This window comes from Gasterosteus aculeatus, chromosome 12 (assembly GCF_964276395.1).
Source record: "Gasterosteus aculeatus chromosome 12, fGasAcu3.hap1.1, whole genome shotgun sequence".
NCBI lineage: Eukaryota > Metazoa > Chordata > Actinopteri > Perciformes > Gasterosteidae > Gasterosteus > Gasterosteus aculeatus.
The window spans coordinates 10,329,021-10,343,628 of NC_135700.1; the positions used below are offsets into that span (position 1 = coordinate 10,329,021).

A 14,608-nucleotide genomic window follows, 5' to 3' on the forward strand; every position below is an offset into this window, starting at 1 on the left:
TTTTCTCCAAGGCCAAACACAGTTTCCAAAGGAACAACAACCCCCGCCTCTCCTGCCCCGCACTCACAATGCCATCGCAACCACAAAGCAGACCCCCACCGCATCCCCCCGCTCACGTCTGACCTCGAGCTATATTTCCACCATCCTTTCCTCCAACACCTCGGCTGAGTGATAGGGGTCGAGAGGGAGGGGAAGGGATGTATGTCAGCGGTTAAATTTAGAGCTTTGAATCCACAGAAAAGTCCCCCCCCCTCCCTCACATCTTCACATCTGTGCCTCACCTTGTCAATCTAAAAGGATGGTTGAGAGCACCAGATCTGTGGATTTGTATGTAACTGTGAATCCCTTTAAGGAATATCCTCACAGTTGCAGACACCAGGTTCTTTTTAGACCGAACTGCCCAGTCGTGTTTCCAGTCGTCACGTTTGAGGTCAGGTTTGAGTGGAGCACACAGATGATCGCCGCTGCATTCATTCATCTGTTGCTTAAGTTGCTTCCTCGTGGAGTCCTTGTAGTAACCTTTTCTGCTGTTGATGGGTTTGTATTTTCTGACTTAGATCCCTAAAACACACAGAACCCATCTGATGCTGTTGTAACACGTCTGATTATCCTCCACTTGTTATATTACATTACATTGAATTGTATTGTGTTGTCTTTTTATTGTAGGAATTCTCTTCTCATCTTCTCCCCTGTTACTTCTCAATAATAACTTGACCATTGAGGGGGGCTGTTGGCCTTTGGGACACCAGCTGCTGTAGTATTTTTATGTTCAAGTAAAACATTGTGTGCATTACATGTTATCAAATCACCCCTTAGTATTTCAGTCTTTTTGTATCGTGTTCAACGTTAATCTCTGATGTTTTTTGAGTTTTTCTGTTATTCATATTGAGCTGAATTGTATCTGGGTGTATGGTTTTGAAATGTGGTGAATGAGTATAGTTAAGTTCCTATTTCTCTGTTCAAAGTGAGGTGTCGGGTGACGCTGATAAGCGTTTCATGTTTCACCTCCGACGGCCGATGTTATCACTTAAAACAACACACACAGATGTTTTTGAAGAATTTATTTTTTACAAAACGTATTTCATGTAAGTACACCACAGTAACGGTCTTACAATCGTCCTTATTGACATTAAGGTTAGTCCGTGTCATTCACGACTTATTTGCATCATGTTGTTTTAAATATGAGTTCGCAATTATATATACACGGAGTAGAACACACGGCGCTACCCACAAGAGAACCGAAGCCAACACACAAACAGTCAAACACACCAGAAAGAAGGCCCGCGCCTACAGGGACATTTCACCGTCCCCCTCTTTGCCCCGTGACTCTACACACTATCAAGTATTGTTCACACTGTACAGCGGTAAACGTGCCATTCCTAAAACACAATTTCCAGAGCATTAAGTTTGATTAAGCATCTAAGCGTCTTTACATGCGTAAACCTTTCCTGCCTACATGTATTTTCTCTCGTGATGATTCTTCCCCAGCACCTCATCACTGAACTGGTACGTCAGCTTCTTCTTTATTTTTTTCACCTCTCCAGTCTTGCCATAGTTGCGTAAGGCACGAGCCATCTTCTGATAGGTCATTTTTTTGCGGTTTCCCTTCTGGATTCCCCAGCGATGTGCGAGAGCCTCCTTGTGCTTGGAGGAAAACTGGAATGTCCCCTTGTCGCTGTCCACCCACCAGATACTGTCTTTCATGTCGCCGTTCCTTAAAAGGTCCAACAGGAACTGATACAATCGGATCTTCTTTTTATTGCCTGTTGGAAACATCAGGGTCGCAACGTCACCAACGGGTATTTACTGCAGAAATGATAATGATAATGCATGAAGTTAAAATAAATGAAAGCCCTCTTCTTTAGCCGTGGCACCCTGATAGCGTCACTTGTATGTTTTAACAGTTTTTCACCAGTCAGCCACATCTGTCCTAAGAATTGTATTCTTGTGTTTCTAGGTACTGTTTCCTAATATCTAATACAAAGAAACTTTATGGCACAATAATGACTACAATTCGACTCAAGTGTAATCCTCTATGAGTCACTATTTCAGTGTTTTCCATATTTCCATATGGAGCTGCGTTAATAACCTACTTGGTGACATATTAAACAGTGTTTGAAATAGGTAAGATGTTAGATTAAACCTCTGGTAATGTATTCTATTTTTTAAATCACTTGACAAATGCATGGACCAGTACTGATCTGTTTGACCTTTATTTCTAATTGCACCGGCCGAATGTACAAGTACTGTGATTACAAGATTTTGATTGGACATCACGTGGGAGAGTCAAAATAAGTACCAATAACACTGATGACATACTATCACCAAAGTGCAAACAAAGATACTTGAATAAAAACCAGGCTAACTTTCCCAAAACCACTGGGCTGCAGGCAGTGCAGACACTACCAGACGTGACTGTCAGCTGGTCCTCAACTGGCCGAAAGAGGAAGTGGAGAGCGAGCGTGTCACTAAGCGGGAGACAGCGACCATGATTTGTGACAAACGTAAATTGTTCACCCTAAATATTGGCAATTATCAGTCATCAAGTGCCTCCAGAAAGTATAGTAAAGCAAACTTTCTACCTTCAGTATTCTTTGTCAGACCGAGTGGACTGCACACTGGATGCTCTGTGAACGCCTGCTTCGTGTTCATGTGTTCATGTCAACCAGAAATATTGAACACAGCAGCTGTGCCCACGGACATGCATAGATGATTACTCTCAGGTCGACTACACAAGTTAAACACGTTAAATATAAACCGGTGGTTTACTGCTCTTGTTGATGAACTCATCCGAATGTTTGTCATTATCATCGGATAACGGATTATCCGTGTTTATTGTGTTGGTTTACACCAAAAGATCACTGTAAAATCCCCAAAAGGCCTAAAAGGAATATTTACACAATCCACTAAAAAAACCCAGTCCACCAAGATCATCAAAAAAAATCCAGTTTCTTTTTGTGAATCCACTTCCGTCAAAAATGCTTAATCAGCAGAGTAAAAGCAGTTGTGCAACCAGGAGCTCATCCCAAAAGTGCATCTTAAAGCAGAATACAAAGCTGACATGGCCCTCGACTGATTTAGATCCTTGAGACGAAAGAACTCATTTATGTCCCGAAACCATTTAAAAGAACCTATAAAAAACAACATTGTCAACCTCTCCTTAAAGAGGTTTAAACAAGTATGTTCTTAAAATGTTAACAACTAATAAACAATCCATTTACGAAACATCAGTGAACAACCTGAGGTGTTTCACTAATCTTTTAGCGATCACTAAAGACAGACTAGTGACCTGAACCTGACCACAGCACATGTATCTTCTGCCCTCTCGTTTGTACTGAAAGAAATAGACAAACTGGTCCAAACTCCCACATTCTGCATTCACTTTATCCAACGTTTTTTTTTTACATTTTCCACCAGGGATCCTGCATGAACATTGCTTGTCAGTGTAAGCACATGCGATACATAACACTGCATCCACAATTTCTACACTTGCAATGTCAGCTGGATTGGACCCGTTTGGTCTCACGGGCGCCGTACGCTTGACAATCCTGACTGAAAGCATGTCAAGTGACTCGGCACTTCCAGATATATATCGTGACCTGGACGATTGAGAACCCTCACATGGCCACCGCGGCTCTTACATCTTCAAGCGTCCGCGTTGTCTGCTCAGTAAAGAGCTGCACACGCTGTAGATCTTTATCCTTACCCAGCTCTCCTGGTGTCATATAAGAGACTCGATCCCTCTGACACTCCTCATCAGACACCTCTAGCGGGGGACTCCGTGCTCCGTGCTCCTCGTCATCAGAGCTGCGCTGGGACACGTGCGGTGGGTACAGCGCCCGGGGGAAGAACGCCACCTGCAACCCAGGAAGCAAAGGCGATTAGTCTTAGGCAATCGGCCCATCTGTGATGGTTAATCCATTGATTATGATCAAATTTCATGCATGTTGCCTCCAAGAAATACAGTTTTTTCACATCACGTAATCCGTAGTTCTTCGGTTGCACAATCAGGCCAAAAAAGTAAACAAACAGGTATAATTTTGTGGGATACAGCATGACATGTTCAGAAATGTATCGCACCGCACAACTGAAGGAATAAATATTGTCATAAGTTGAGATCTCACATTTGGATGGTAGATTTACTCAAAGCGAGGTACTTGCACTCGGTTATTTCTGTACCCTCACACTTTCAAAGTGACAGCTCTGTCCGTAGTCACAAAGTCACACATGTGTCGAGTGGGTGTCGGCTTCCACCAAGGTTTCTGCAGTCCGAGTTGTCTCGCTGCTGTTTGCAGACAACAGGCCAGCTAGAGCGTCACAGCTTGAAGCGGAAGGCCAAGTGATCGCATTCGCTGAGATGGAAGTAAGAACGTCTTGTTTTGAATGCAGAACCAACTTTACTTGCAACGGAATAGTTTGCGTGCGGTTTTGATATTTCTACTTAAGTAAATTAACTTAATACTAAATCCACCAGAAAGGACATTTACACCTTTTAACCCAACATACATTTACAAATAAATATCTGTATTCAGAGTCTCCCAAACGCCTCTCAAACAACCAAATGTGACACTTTAAGTGTGTTAGATGGCATTTTATTATCATTATTTCAAACTACATTTGGGCCATTCAGAGGGATTACATTGCTTCACGTGTTCTTTTTGTTTTTTTGCTAATGTTTCAAATTCATGTAAAAATCTGTGTTTTTCATCTTTTTGTTAGATTTTGCCCTACTTAGAATTAGTTAGTACAGTAACTGCTTGTTCCTCTACGTCACTGAGCTACGACACACAGTGAGAAATATTCAAATCCATGCCAGCTTTGTGGCCGTTTTGAATATAATTTAATATAATTACTGATCAAACAGATGGAATAAACCTGTGACATTGGTAAAAAATAAAGTTTAACATTTATTTTAGATTCCTTCTCTTGTTTTCCTTATTTTAAAGAAATACAAAGCACTTCATCATTTTCTTAAATATATAAATAATATTTTTAACATCCTGCTGTCTGCACAAGAGGTTTACTAATGGAAAATGTTGACTTGATGTACCGCAACTTAAGGGTCTCTGTTCCGGTTCACTGGTTCACGACTGGCGGGGAGGAGTCAGTAGTTGTGACACCGGGTGAACTTAACCAAGCGTTCGGACTCTATTAGACAAAATTCTTATTTTTAAATATAAATAAAAAAACAGAAAACCCCAAAAAACTTAAATCTTCCTGGCAACTCAAAGATTCACTTCCTGATTTTGGTCACAAGACCCTAAACGGCCTCCGGCTCCATAAAAATGTTCTCTCTGATTTGAGAGATAAAGGGTATTTGGAGAGTTAGATGTGTGCACGAAGGTCATGAAGCCTCCGTTTGACATTTCCGAGCAATCAACAGTCGCCTGTTTCATGGATGAATGAAGGACCTACCGGCTGCTGTAACACGTGAGAATGAGCCCCAAGATTTGGATCCAGCAGGTGTTCTGCCTCGTACCGTATGGCGTCCTGTCGTAACAGGCTGGGCGCGTGCAGAGTTTGCACGCTCTGCAGCTCCGTGAAGTTTGTCTCTTGGAGGTTCTCAAACTCTACGGGGTGAACGTGAGGGTGAGCGTGGTAATCCCAGTGATCTGAACACAGGCAGAGAAACAGCACAATGGCCACAGCGATAAGTTTTGTTTTGTTTTGAACAAAATCGTTGTGTTGAATCCAAAACAGGACAGAAATCACCACATCGGTTAACTTTAGCTTCCCTTTAAAGGCGTTAAACACGCCTTTAAAAGATATGCGTGAGTACACGTTCAAACGGTTTGAGATGAATCATGGACGAAGCCAAACAATGTCTGTAACACTCAATCTGTGTCTTTAAATATCTGAAAACACCAAGTCAAAAGCATCTAGACTTACTCATCGTGCTTGAGTTAAACCAAAAGAAATGAGGAGAATAATAGACAATAATGCAGCAAGAAGCCCTTTCCTGTTTGTCGCCACAGTTTTTCAGAATGGATTCATTAATCAAACAAGACATAAGTAACAAATCAGGAAGATAATAAAGCCAGACAACACATTCACATCACTCTGTTGTATGTGTAGAGGGCTTATTAGTATTTCATAAGTAATTTAGATATAGATATGAGATATTGTTATCACAATGACAACTGGCGCTTTCTCAGTGAGGGCGTTTTTCCCTAAACGGCTAGGAAATGTTTTCCCCCCAATTTATATTGTTTTGCTGCAAAATGCAAAACTGTTGATTTACAATAGAAAGTAAAGCACCTTTCGTGTATCAACAAAACCCCATGGGGCGAAAGTTTGTTCTATGTCTGTGAGTTGTAGCGGCCAAAAGAAATGGCATCTGTTTCCTGTGTTCCATAGACCCTAATGTGGTGCGCTCCAGCTGCACACTGCAGGCGTTTTATGTACAAAGGACAGTGTTACCACGTCAAGTTATGGTGATTCATTTGAAGGTTAGCAGACTAAAATTACAGTATTATATTTTAAAATTTACCAAGATTCATGTCTTTTTCTGCTTCCCCCACTATCATCAGCACTCATTTGCATTTTCACATGATTTTAATTTAAACATCACTCACAGTAATTTGATAGAAAATGTGGTGGTTTCAATTGAAACTGTGTTTGTCGTGAAAAATGACACGTTGGAGTAAAACTCACCTGCCTGGATATCTGGATCTAGGACATACGGATTGTAGTATTCTGCAATTTGATGTCTGTAGATCTCAGGATCGTACATTTCTTCTGAATGCTGTGAGAGCAAGTAAAACATTTTCATTAACAACAACTCATGAAAATAAAATCTTTAACAGGATGTTAGAGGAGCAAACGCACATTCCATAGTAATTCACAATTTGTCTTTTATAACATGCTGATGTTATGTTTTAATTTGTGAGTCAAGTAAAGCATTTGTAATAGCTGCGTTATCAACATGATTTTTTCTTGCCGGTACTCTTCTGAAACTCACAAGAGGTTTGGAGTTTCATTTTCATGTGAGCCAAAGCATAAAAAGACTCACAGTTTGTGTGCTGTATTCAAATAAAAGTAGACTCACACTGAGTCATTTTATTTGAAATGTCCATCCTCTTAACTATCAAATGTTAAATGTTTCTGTTAAATACTGCATTAAAAAAAAACTACTCAAGGCTTTAGAGTGTCCTCAGAGTTAAGATAATGATAAAATATAAATCATACTCACAGGTGGGATGAGGTAGCTCTCCATTCTGTATGGATGCAACATGGAGACCTCTTCTCCAACGGACCGGCTCAGATGCTTTTTTTAAAATGCTCTCACAATCTTTCAAAACTTTTGCCGCACCATTGCACAATGTTTCAAAATTTCCTCTCAGTCAACGAAAACCAAAAAATGTCTCTGCCTTCTTTCCTACTGTACAGCATACACTTCTAACCTGAGCTACGCTCACAGGCCTTCAGCTCTGTCAAATAAGATGAAATAAACAAGGCCCGCTGTTTGACTGTAAATTGAAAAAGGAACTTTCGACTTCTGCAAAATCTGTGTGGGTGGGAGCAACAGTGTGTGTCTGTCAAAGGTTCCTGGCCATTGATGATTTGTCTGGGGAGACCATGAAACTCCGCATTTATCAGGGTCTACATGCTGTCCCCTCCCTTAGCAGCCAATCATCATCAAGTGTTTTCCCCACTGTCAATCTCTTCTGCTAGTGATCCTCTCAAAGTTTTAATTTGGCTGGACTTTGTTTCATTTGTTTCAGTCAGTCGGTATGTGCCAAAAAAATGTTTGTTTACAAGAAGCATATTTACTTCTAATAAAGATTTATAGCACACTGTAATATAGTTCTACACACAAAAAGGAATTTTAGTTTATTTATGTTTATTCATATTTTTGCAGATAATATAATAATATGTAATATCATCATTATCATGATTGGAGGAAGAAGTTTTTGACAAAATACAGTACATTGATAAAGAGAATTGTGAACAAAATTCATAATAAGCTACAGTGTATTTTACATGGAATCAATCCAGATGAGATTTAATGAACATATATGTTTAAGCATACAATGAATATGTGTCTGATTCAATGATGCTTTCAACTTACTAACTTACTGCCAATAAAACCACCATCACGCATCAAGATTATTCTAGAAAATTATATTTAAAACATATACGACAATTTGAAGGCAAAACCGAGACAGCCTTTACTTGGACAATGGACATTATGTTTAGTTTTAAGTGTCACTTAAACAGTCACACGTCCGGGTTCTGGCTGAAGATCTGAAACAGACTAAAGGTTTACACAATAGAGAAATGATTAAAACTTGTTTTTTGAGTGTGTTGAGGGAGAATGTTGACACACAAACACACACACACACACACACACACACACACACACACACACACACACACACACATACACACACAACTGTAAGATAAGATGAAGGTACAGTATCTGTGTTGCAACCACACTGAAGGAAAATAGAGATTGTCATTATGACAGAAGAGATACTGCAACAACTCTCCTTCTGCTATCAAGAAACCCCATAAGTCTGTGTGTTGGTTCAGCAAGGCCTTGTTATACATTACATCATGTTTAGGTGGCGTACAAATAAGAATGAAATGATAGATATCAACCTTTCTAGGTTGATTCCATTCATTTTAGTATTAAAGATTTTCTTAAATGCAAATGGAACGTAATTCTTCATTAGATATGTGCTATTTAGAATACATTTCCAGAAAAGGATTTTGGACATTGGATTAAGTCACGGTAAATATTTATTTTTTCCATTTGTTGACACATTGTAGTCAAATGTCTATCTCTTTGAATACAATCTCTGTGTATCTGTCTAAACCTAAGAATCCTGTCAACAGCCCATGAATTAAGAATACAAATAAAAAGATCAATATGCATAGCATTAAATATCAATTTTCAAGTATGTAAAAAGAAATGCTGTCAAATAAAAATTGCACAAAATTTCTAAAATTGACCAGTGATCAAAATATAATGTTTTGCCACGTCTTTTATCCTTTGGTTAAATCTCTATTAAACCTCACAACAAAAACTAATGAAATGCTGGTTTTGAAAATTGTAAAAACTAAAGATACTGCGTATTTCCCTGATGCAGAGACAACAGTAACAGTGAAGCACAAATCTGTACTATTGTATTGTTAGTGCTGCCAGTTTAAGAGGAAGACTGATGCGTTGTGATAAGCCAATGCACTGAAAATATTACTTTCTGTGAGATTAAAATACTGGGGTTGTGTTTATCTTCCAACCAGGGTGTTTATTTCCCTTGAGCATTTAAACGACATATTAAAATATGTCATCTTTCAAATTATACTTTTGTACTTAATGTAACATAGTCAGGTAGATTAATCCAAATCAAAAGTCCAAAAGATTGTGTTGGACACAACATTCACAATTGTTGTACTGCGTGCAGATCTATGTGCAACATTCATCTTCTCGTGCCAGTCAATGTCACAGGCTGTTCGACTAAACTGTAAAATAGTTGCTTTAGCTATTTCTGTCTTCTTTTCAGTTGTACTTTCCTTGTTGACTGATAGAGGACCATAATCGCCAGAATCTCTTTTTGGGGAGCTGTTAAAACCACACTGACTGTGGGCAACCTTGACAGGCCCCATTTTAATCACAGCTGGCTGAACAAAACTGATGACAAATTGCCTACACTAATGTTTTCCGCCAGTATTAATACACAGAGTGAGCTGCAGCCGTCCAAACACTGTTTCCATCGCAACTATTTTCAGTAAAGCCAAAGAATAATTATTTTTAAGGTGACTTTTTATTCATTTAATGCAAGAAAATGACTAAAAATCTATAGCAGTAATGGCAAAGAAATATAAGGTTAAAGTTAAAAAAGTCACAGTATAGTTCTACCTCATATTTGATGTAAAACCCTTTAATTTAAAGAGCAATGCGAATTCATCCGGTGAGTGAGTTACCTCAGCTGTTACTTGTTCAGAGGAATTCATGTTGCTTTGAGTGCAGAAGTTTGTTTTGATACACAGATCTGACTATTGGCTGTCGGTCTTTATCGTGACCTGAAAGACAAGGTACATGCCATGACAAATTATGAAATGAGGAACTGGGAACTTCTCTTTCAGATTCAGTTCCCTGAAAGCCGCCTTTAAATCCATTTACGTGTCATATGGTCAGGATCATTCCTCTGTAGGAAAGAGTGTTACGTTACGTGGAAAACATATCAGAAACTTTAGGAAACAGAAGAAGGCAAATAACATTTGTATATTTATTGCATCCAAATAATTTCCTTGAGAGTTAAAAAAACAGTCACAGTCCTGTTTTTTATTTCTAAAAAAGAGTGTTAAGCGTGTTTGGTCAAGTTTATAACTGATCTCTGCACACTGCATGTAAACCTTGACAGATTACATCTGGTTGTACCCGTGCGCAGGGTTTTACTATAACTGTGATGTCTTTGACTATATTGCCCACACAAACTCAGTGGCCGCTGTATTGGGTTATTCAACATTTACAAAGACCAAGAACACCAAATACAATCACACAGTGATACGCATTGCTGAAGTAACACATTTAGGTGTTCAAACTCCTTAAACCATGGCAACGGGGGACAGCGCACCATGTTGACTCATTATACAGTGTTGGACAAAGTAACGTTTGCTTTGTGAAATTAAGTTTGTGTCATCTCTATTGTGTGTGCGGCTACACTGGCAAACAGCTGACAGACATGACATGTTATGTTTAGGTCATTGTGTTATTGATCCTCAAATGAGTAGTTTGACATTTTTGGAAATACACATATTTCAGGACTTCGATGCTCTTTTCATTTCCCTGCAATAAATATGAAGCTATATCAAACATTTAATTAGCTTAGTTTAGCACTAAGAGTAGAAACAAACATTAACACAATTTGTTGACCATCACCTGTAAAAATAACTTCGGTCATCGTTTGTAAAATGGTTAAATTATTCAAAAATAGCATGTTGTCTAACTTATTTAATGAATTTATCTGTGAGTTGATTTCTTGGCCTGGCGCAAATTATGTAAACTCTATTTGGGATCTTTAAACAGGGGCAGGCTGTTTCCCCTATTTATATATCCTATTTTTGCTAAGATAAGATAACCATACAAAAGACATAAACCTTTAATGGGCAAAGACAATGGATTGCCTCACGCTGGGCAGGTGTCTCTGTTGTTGTGTCCACCAGCAGTTATGGATGGACCACTCTCATAAACAACATGTCAACATGTATAATATTTGACACTGTGTGAAGTTACATATGTTGCGTGTTCTCGACTGAATCCCTGACCGCGTGCTGCTTTCTGGTTTAGAATTAACATTCACCAGTTTTCTGTGTGGAAGCAGTCACAAGATGCTGTTTTTGATGGCCAAAGCCCACACAGCACGCAGAAAAGTTACATTGTCACCTCCTTATTCACAGTCACGCTCTGTGGCCTCTCGGGTTTGCGGGCCTGACGTGTGGAGGTGTCAATGTTCTTATCAGCATCTTTGTGTGCACTTATTTTGAGAGCCTACTTATATTATGTACTATATGCTTGTACTGCTGAAGCTCACTCAAAACTTAAAATAACTTTAGTAACTCATTTACTTTGGTACAAAGTCAAAATCATTTCTTAACACCTCCAATTTATTGTGCTGTTATACATATTTTTCTGCTGACATTCAGAGTTTTTCTCAGACGCGCCCCTCGATTCAGTATCATGAGATTCACAGCGCAGGGTCATGAGATTGTGCCAGCACAGCCTCGCAGAGGGGAATGACGTGCATGACCACCGACTGTGGAAAACAGGATACAGGCTACGTCGCAACAGGATGTGTTGCGCTCCTTCTCTGCAGAACATCAGTTTGACCAGAATGACTGCAGGTTGATGTCCACACTCTGTAACTCCTGCGGCACGAGGATGAGGATTTCGTAATCGCTTTCGCTCACGCTCATTTCTTCTGAGCTAGTTGAGTAATTCAGTTAAAAAGACTGGTTTCACCCCCCAAAAAAGAAAAAAGAAAGACACGTAGGCTCTACTATTCTTCGTACTAAATGCATAGAAACAGATAATAACTTATTCTCTGCAGTGTGTACAGCCACCAATAACCAACCAAAGGATAATAAACAAACATGTCCTGTTGTCTTTGCATTTTAAGTAGACACAATGTCTCAGCCGTGCACATAGAAAACAACGTGAAAAACTCAATTTCCTAATTGTCGAGTCAACCTAAAAGATATAAGATTCAAGGACCAAAATGATATCAGCCGAAACTCTATCTATCTATATATATATATCTATATATATGCAGTACATATCTATCTATGCATATAGATTAATAAACATTAACAAAGTAAAGCAAATTAATATTAAAAACAAAAGCAAACGAGCATTGGCATTTCTGGAAATAAGTAAGTAACACTGTAACACTGTAACTCTTTACCAGATCCATCAACACAAAAAGTCAACACTGTATTTCTATAATACACAAAAAAAACACCATCTCATTTCTGTGTGCTTGTTTAAGGAAAGTCAGGAGACGCCCACAATCTCACTGTACAGCCGTCTTACCGTTGTCATCTGAACAGCATGCAGGGATGAGCTGTAAAAGGGTCCACAGGCGAGTTGTCGAACTACTGGAAGCAAATTGCCAAAGGTGGTAGAAAAATGCCGGCTTTCTATATATCTCTGAATTAACAGGGGAACTAAAAACTTCCTTAATTCTACCAATTTAGGTTGGTACCGTGAGCTTCTTCTTCTTCTCCTTCTTCTTCTTCCTTATTAAAACAAGAAGGTGACAAACATTTCCTACAAACCAAGTTTTTCAGGCGGTGAATCGAGTGTGAACTCCTCACGCTGATGAGTTCACTACATTTGTTCACTTCTTGATTTCTTATAGACTAAGGTACTCGACCTAAACCATTACTTTTTTAATTTGTCGTATATTAATTCCCAAAGTGTGTCAGTGACACAATGAAACTGATGTTTTTTATGCGTAATTATAATTTGAACCGAATAATATTCATACTAGTTTATGATCATTTACAACCAACACACAGTCCTACACATTTTATGATGATAATCATAGTCTAATGCATTATAGTCTAATGCATTAGACTATGTTCATTTCATGGCATAATTATGTACAATCTATTTTAGAGAATTTTTATTTTAGTTGTAGATCATGATGTCTCATGCTCTTTGCAACAACTTGCAAGGATGGGTGCATACAATATTTGTACAGCTCAAAGTGGTACAGATTGCATGCAAACATGTTTAAAGTGAAGTTTGGCTGCGCTTTGTATTAACTATATTTAAAAAAGAGTGCTAGAACATAACATATTTCACCTTGTTAGTACAGAATTGTGAACCGAGGCGTGCATTCACAGCAGCTGTGGCACCCCACGAAGATAAAAAAAGGTACTCAGATCCGCTCATTTATTTTTGTGGGATCTTGCTGAATGAATAAGGCAAACTCATTGTTTTTAAGAGTGTTTGCTCAGACATAACATTGCATAACACAATGGTAGGAGAAACACTCCATATGAAATATCTTAAATCTGACAAAATGTGTTCGTCAATGACATACATTATAATTATGTTGGTTTAGAAGTATGTACTGATGACTCGTGATTGTGTAAACAAATAGGGAATCCTTAAAACAATCAAATTTATGCTCTTTGTTTGTTTATCTTATGTGACTGCGTTACACGGCTTGATGAATAAGAAAATTAAATTGACCAGCTAACAAATGAAAACTGCTGGATTCCGGTGCAAAAAAGAATGCGATACGTGTCACATGATGGCACCTCTGCAGACCTCATTACAGTGTGAGCCATTGCAAGAACACGCTTTTACACGCAATGCTTTTTTTCACTGCACGTTTGTGTCAATAAGCACGACATCCTCAGCGAGTCGGGGAAGCAATGCAGCAAGCGTCTTGCATTAGGCCGAAGTTGGATCCGCGAGTGGGCTGTTAATAAAATGCATTGAGTGTGACGGCTGATTGTTATAATATGTGTAAAAACAGGAGAAATGATGGTCGGATGTCTGAGTTGTGCGGATGGACCGTCCACAGAATGGGCCCGTGCTTCCTGTCTGATCGTCACCAGAGGTTTAGAGGTTTCAGTGGCCGTGCTGTGTTTCACAATCACATGGAACGGTCGCTTGACATGCCTGCAAGGGGACATCCAGCCCTCTCACTTCTTATTCCTGATTCCTCATTTTCTCTGGACTCCACAAGATTCAACAATCAGACAAGGCTGTGGGTATTATTAGACAAGGGTGAATCACAAGGCACATGGAAGCACACAAACACACAGTTCACATGCAAAAACTACCTTTTTGGGGTGTTTATTTTACAATAATAGGCCTAATCTGTTGTTTCAATCTATTTGAATTACATTTGCCCTTTAGAATGAGTATACTCACAAACGGCACACAGTTAAACACGCACATTTAGGCGTATACACCCATTTACGGCGTTGGGCCCCTATCCCACCAAACAGCCGAGTTCCTCTTTCTTATTGTGTTGCTCAAGCCAGACGAGGATGACTCAGTGAAGATATTAATCATGTATATGTTGGTTTATCTTCACATCTGACTCTGCTAAGTTTGTTTGTGCGAAAGGCAGTTAACAAG

General features: G+C 39.1%; 2 protein-coding genes across 2 annotated transcripts in view; both read right to left on the minus strand.

The window, feature by feature from the left end:
• Positions 1-12,811, minus strand: part of mybpc3 (myosin binding protein C3) — a 36,512-nt gene extending 23,701 nt beyond the window's left edge. Inside the window, exon 1 of the mRNA XM_078085137.1 lies at positions 12,539-12,811. The gene's annotated coding sequence lies outside the window, so the exon portion shown is untranslated. The remainder of the gene's footprint in view (positions 1-12,538) is intronic.
• Positions 1,047-9,083, minus strand: spi1b (Spi-1 proto-oncogene b). The gene is made up of 5 exons (XM_040198306.2): positions 7,193-9,083; positions 6,655-6,745; positions 5,416-5,612; positions 3,707-3,857; positions 1,047-1,763 (listed from the first exon to the last, which is right to left on the minus strand). The coding sequence occupies exons 1-5, from the start codon at positions 7,232-7,234 to the stop codon at positions 1,453-1,455; spliced, it is 792 nt and encodes a 263-aa protein (XP_040054240.1). The 5' UTR covers positions 7,235-9,083; the 3' UTR covers positions 1,047-1,452.
• Positions 12,812-14,608: the final 1,797 nt, after the last annotated feature.

Coding starts and splice junctions, on each gene's coding strand:
- spi1b (XM_040198306.2), bottom strand. CDS start 7,234: ATGTTGCATCCATACAGAATGGAGAGCTACCTCATCCCACCT. Junction 6,746..7,192: donor AGAGCTACCTCATCCCACCT/GTGAGTATGATT, acceptor TTGCTCTCACAG/CATTCAGAAGAAATGTACGA. Junction 3,858..5,415: donor CTCACGTGTTACAGCAGCCG/GTAGGTCCTTCA, acceptor CCTGGGTTGCAG/GTGGCGTTCTTCCCCCGGGC.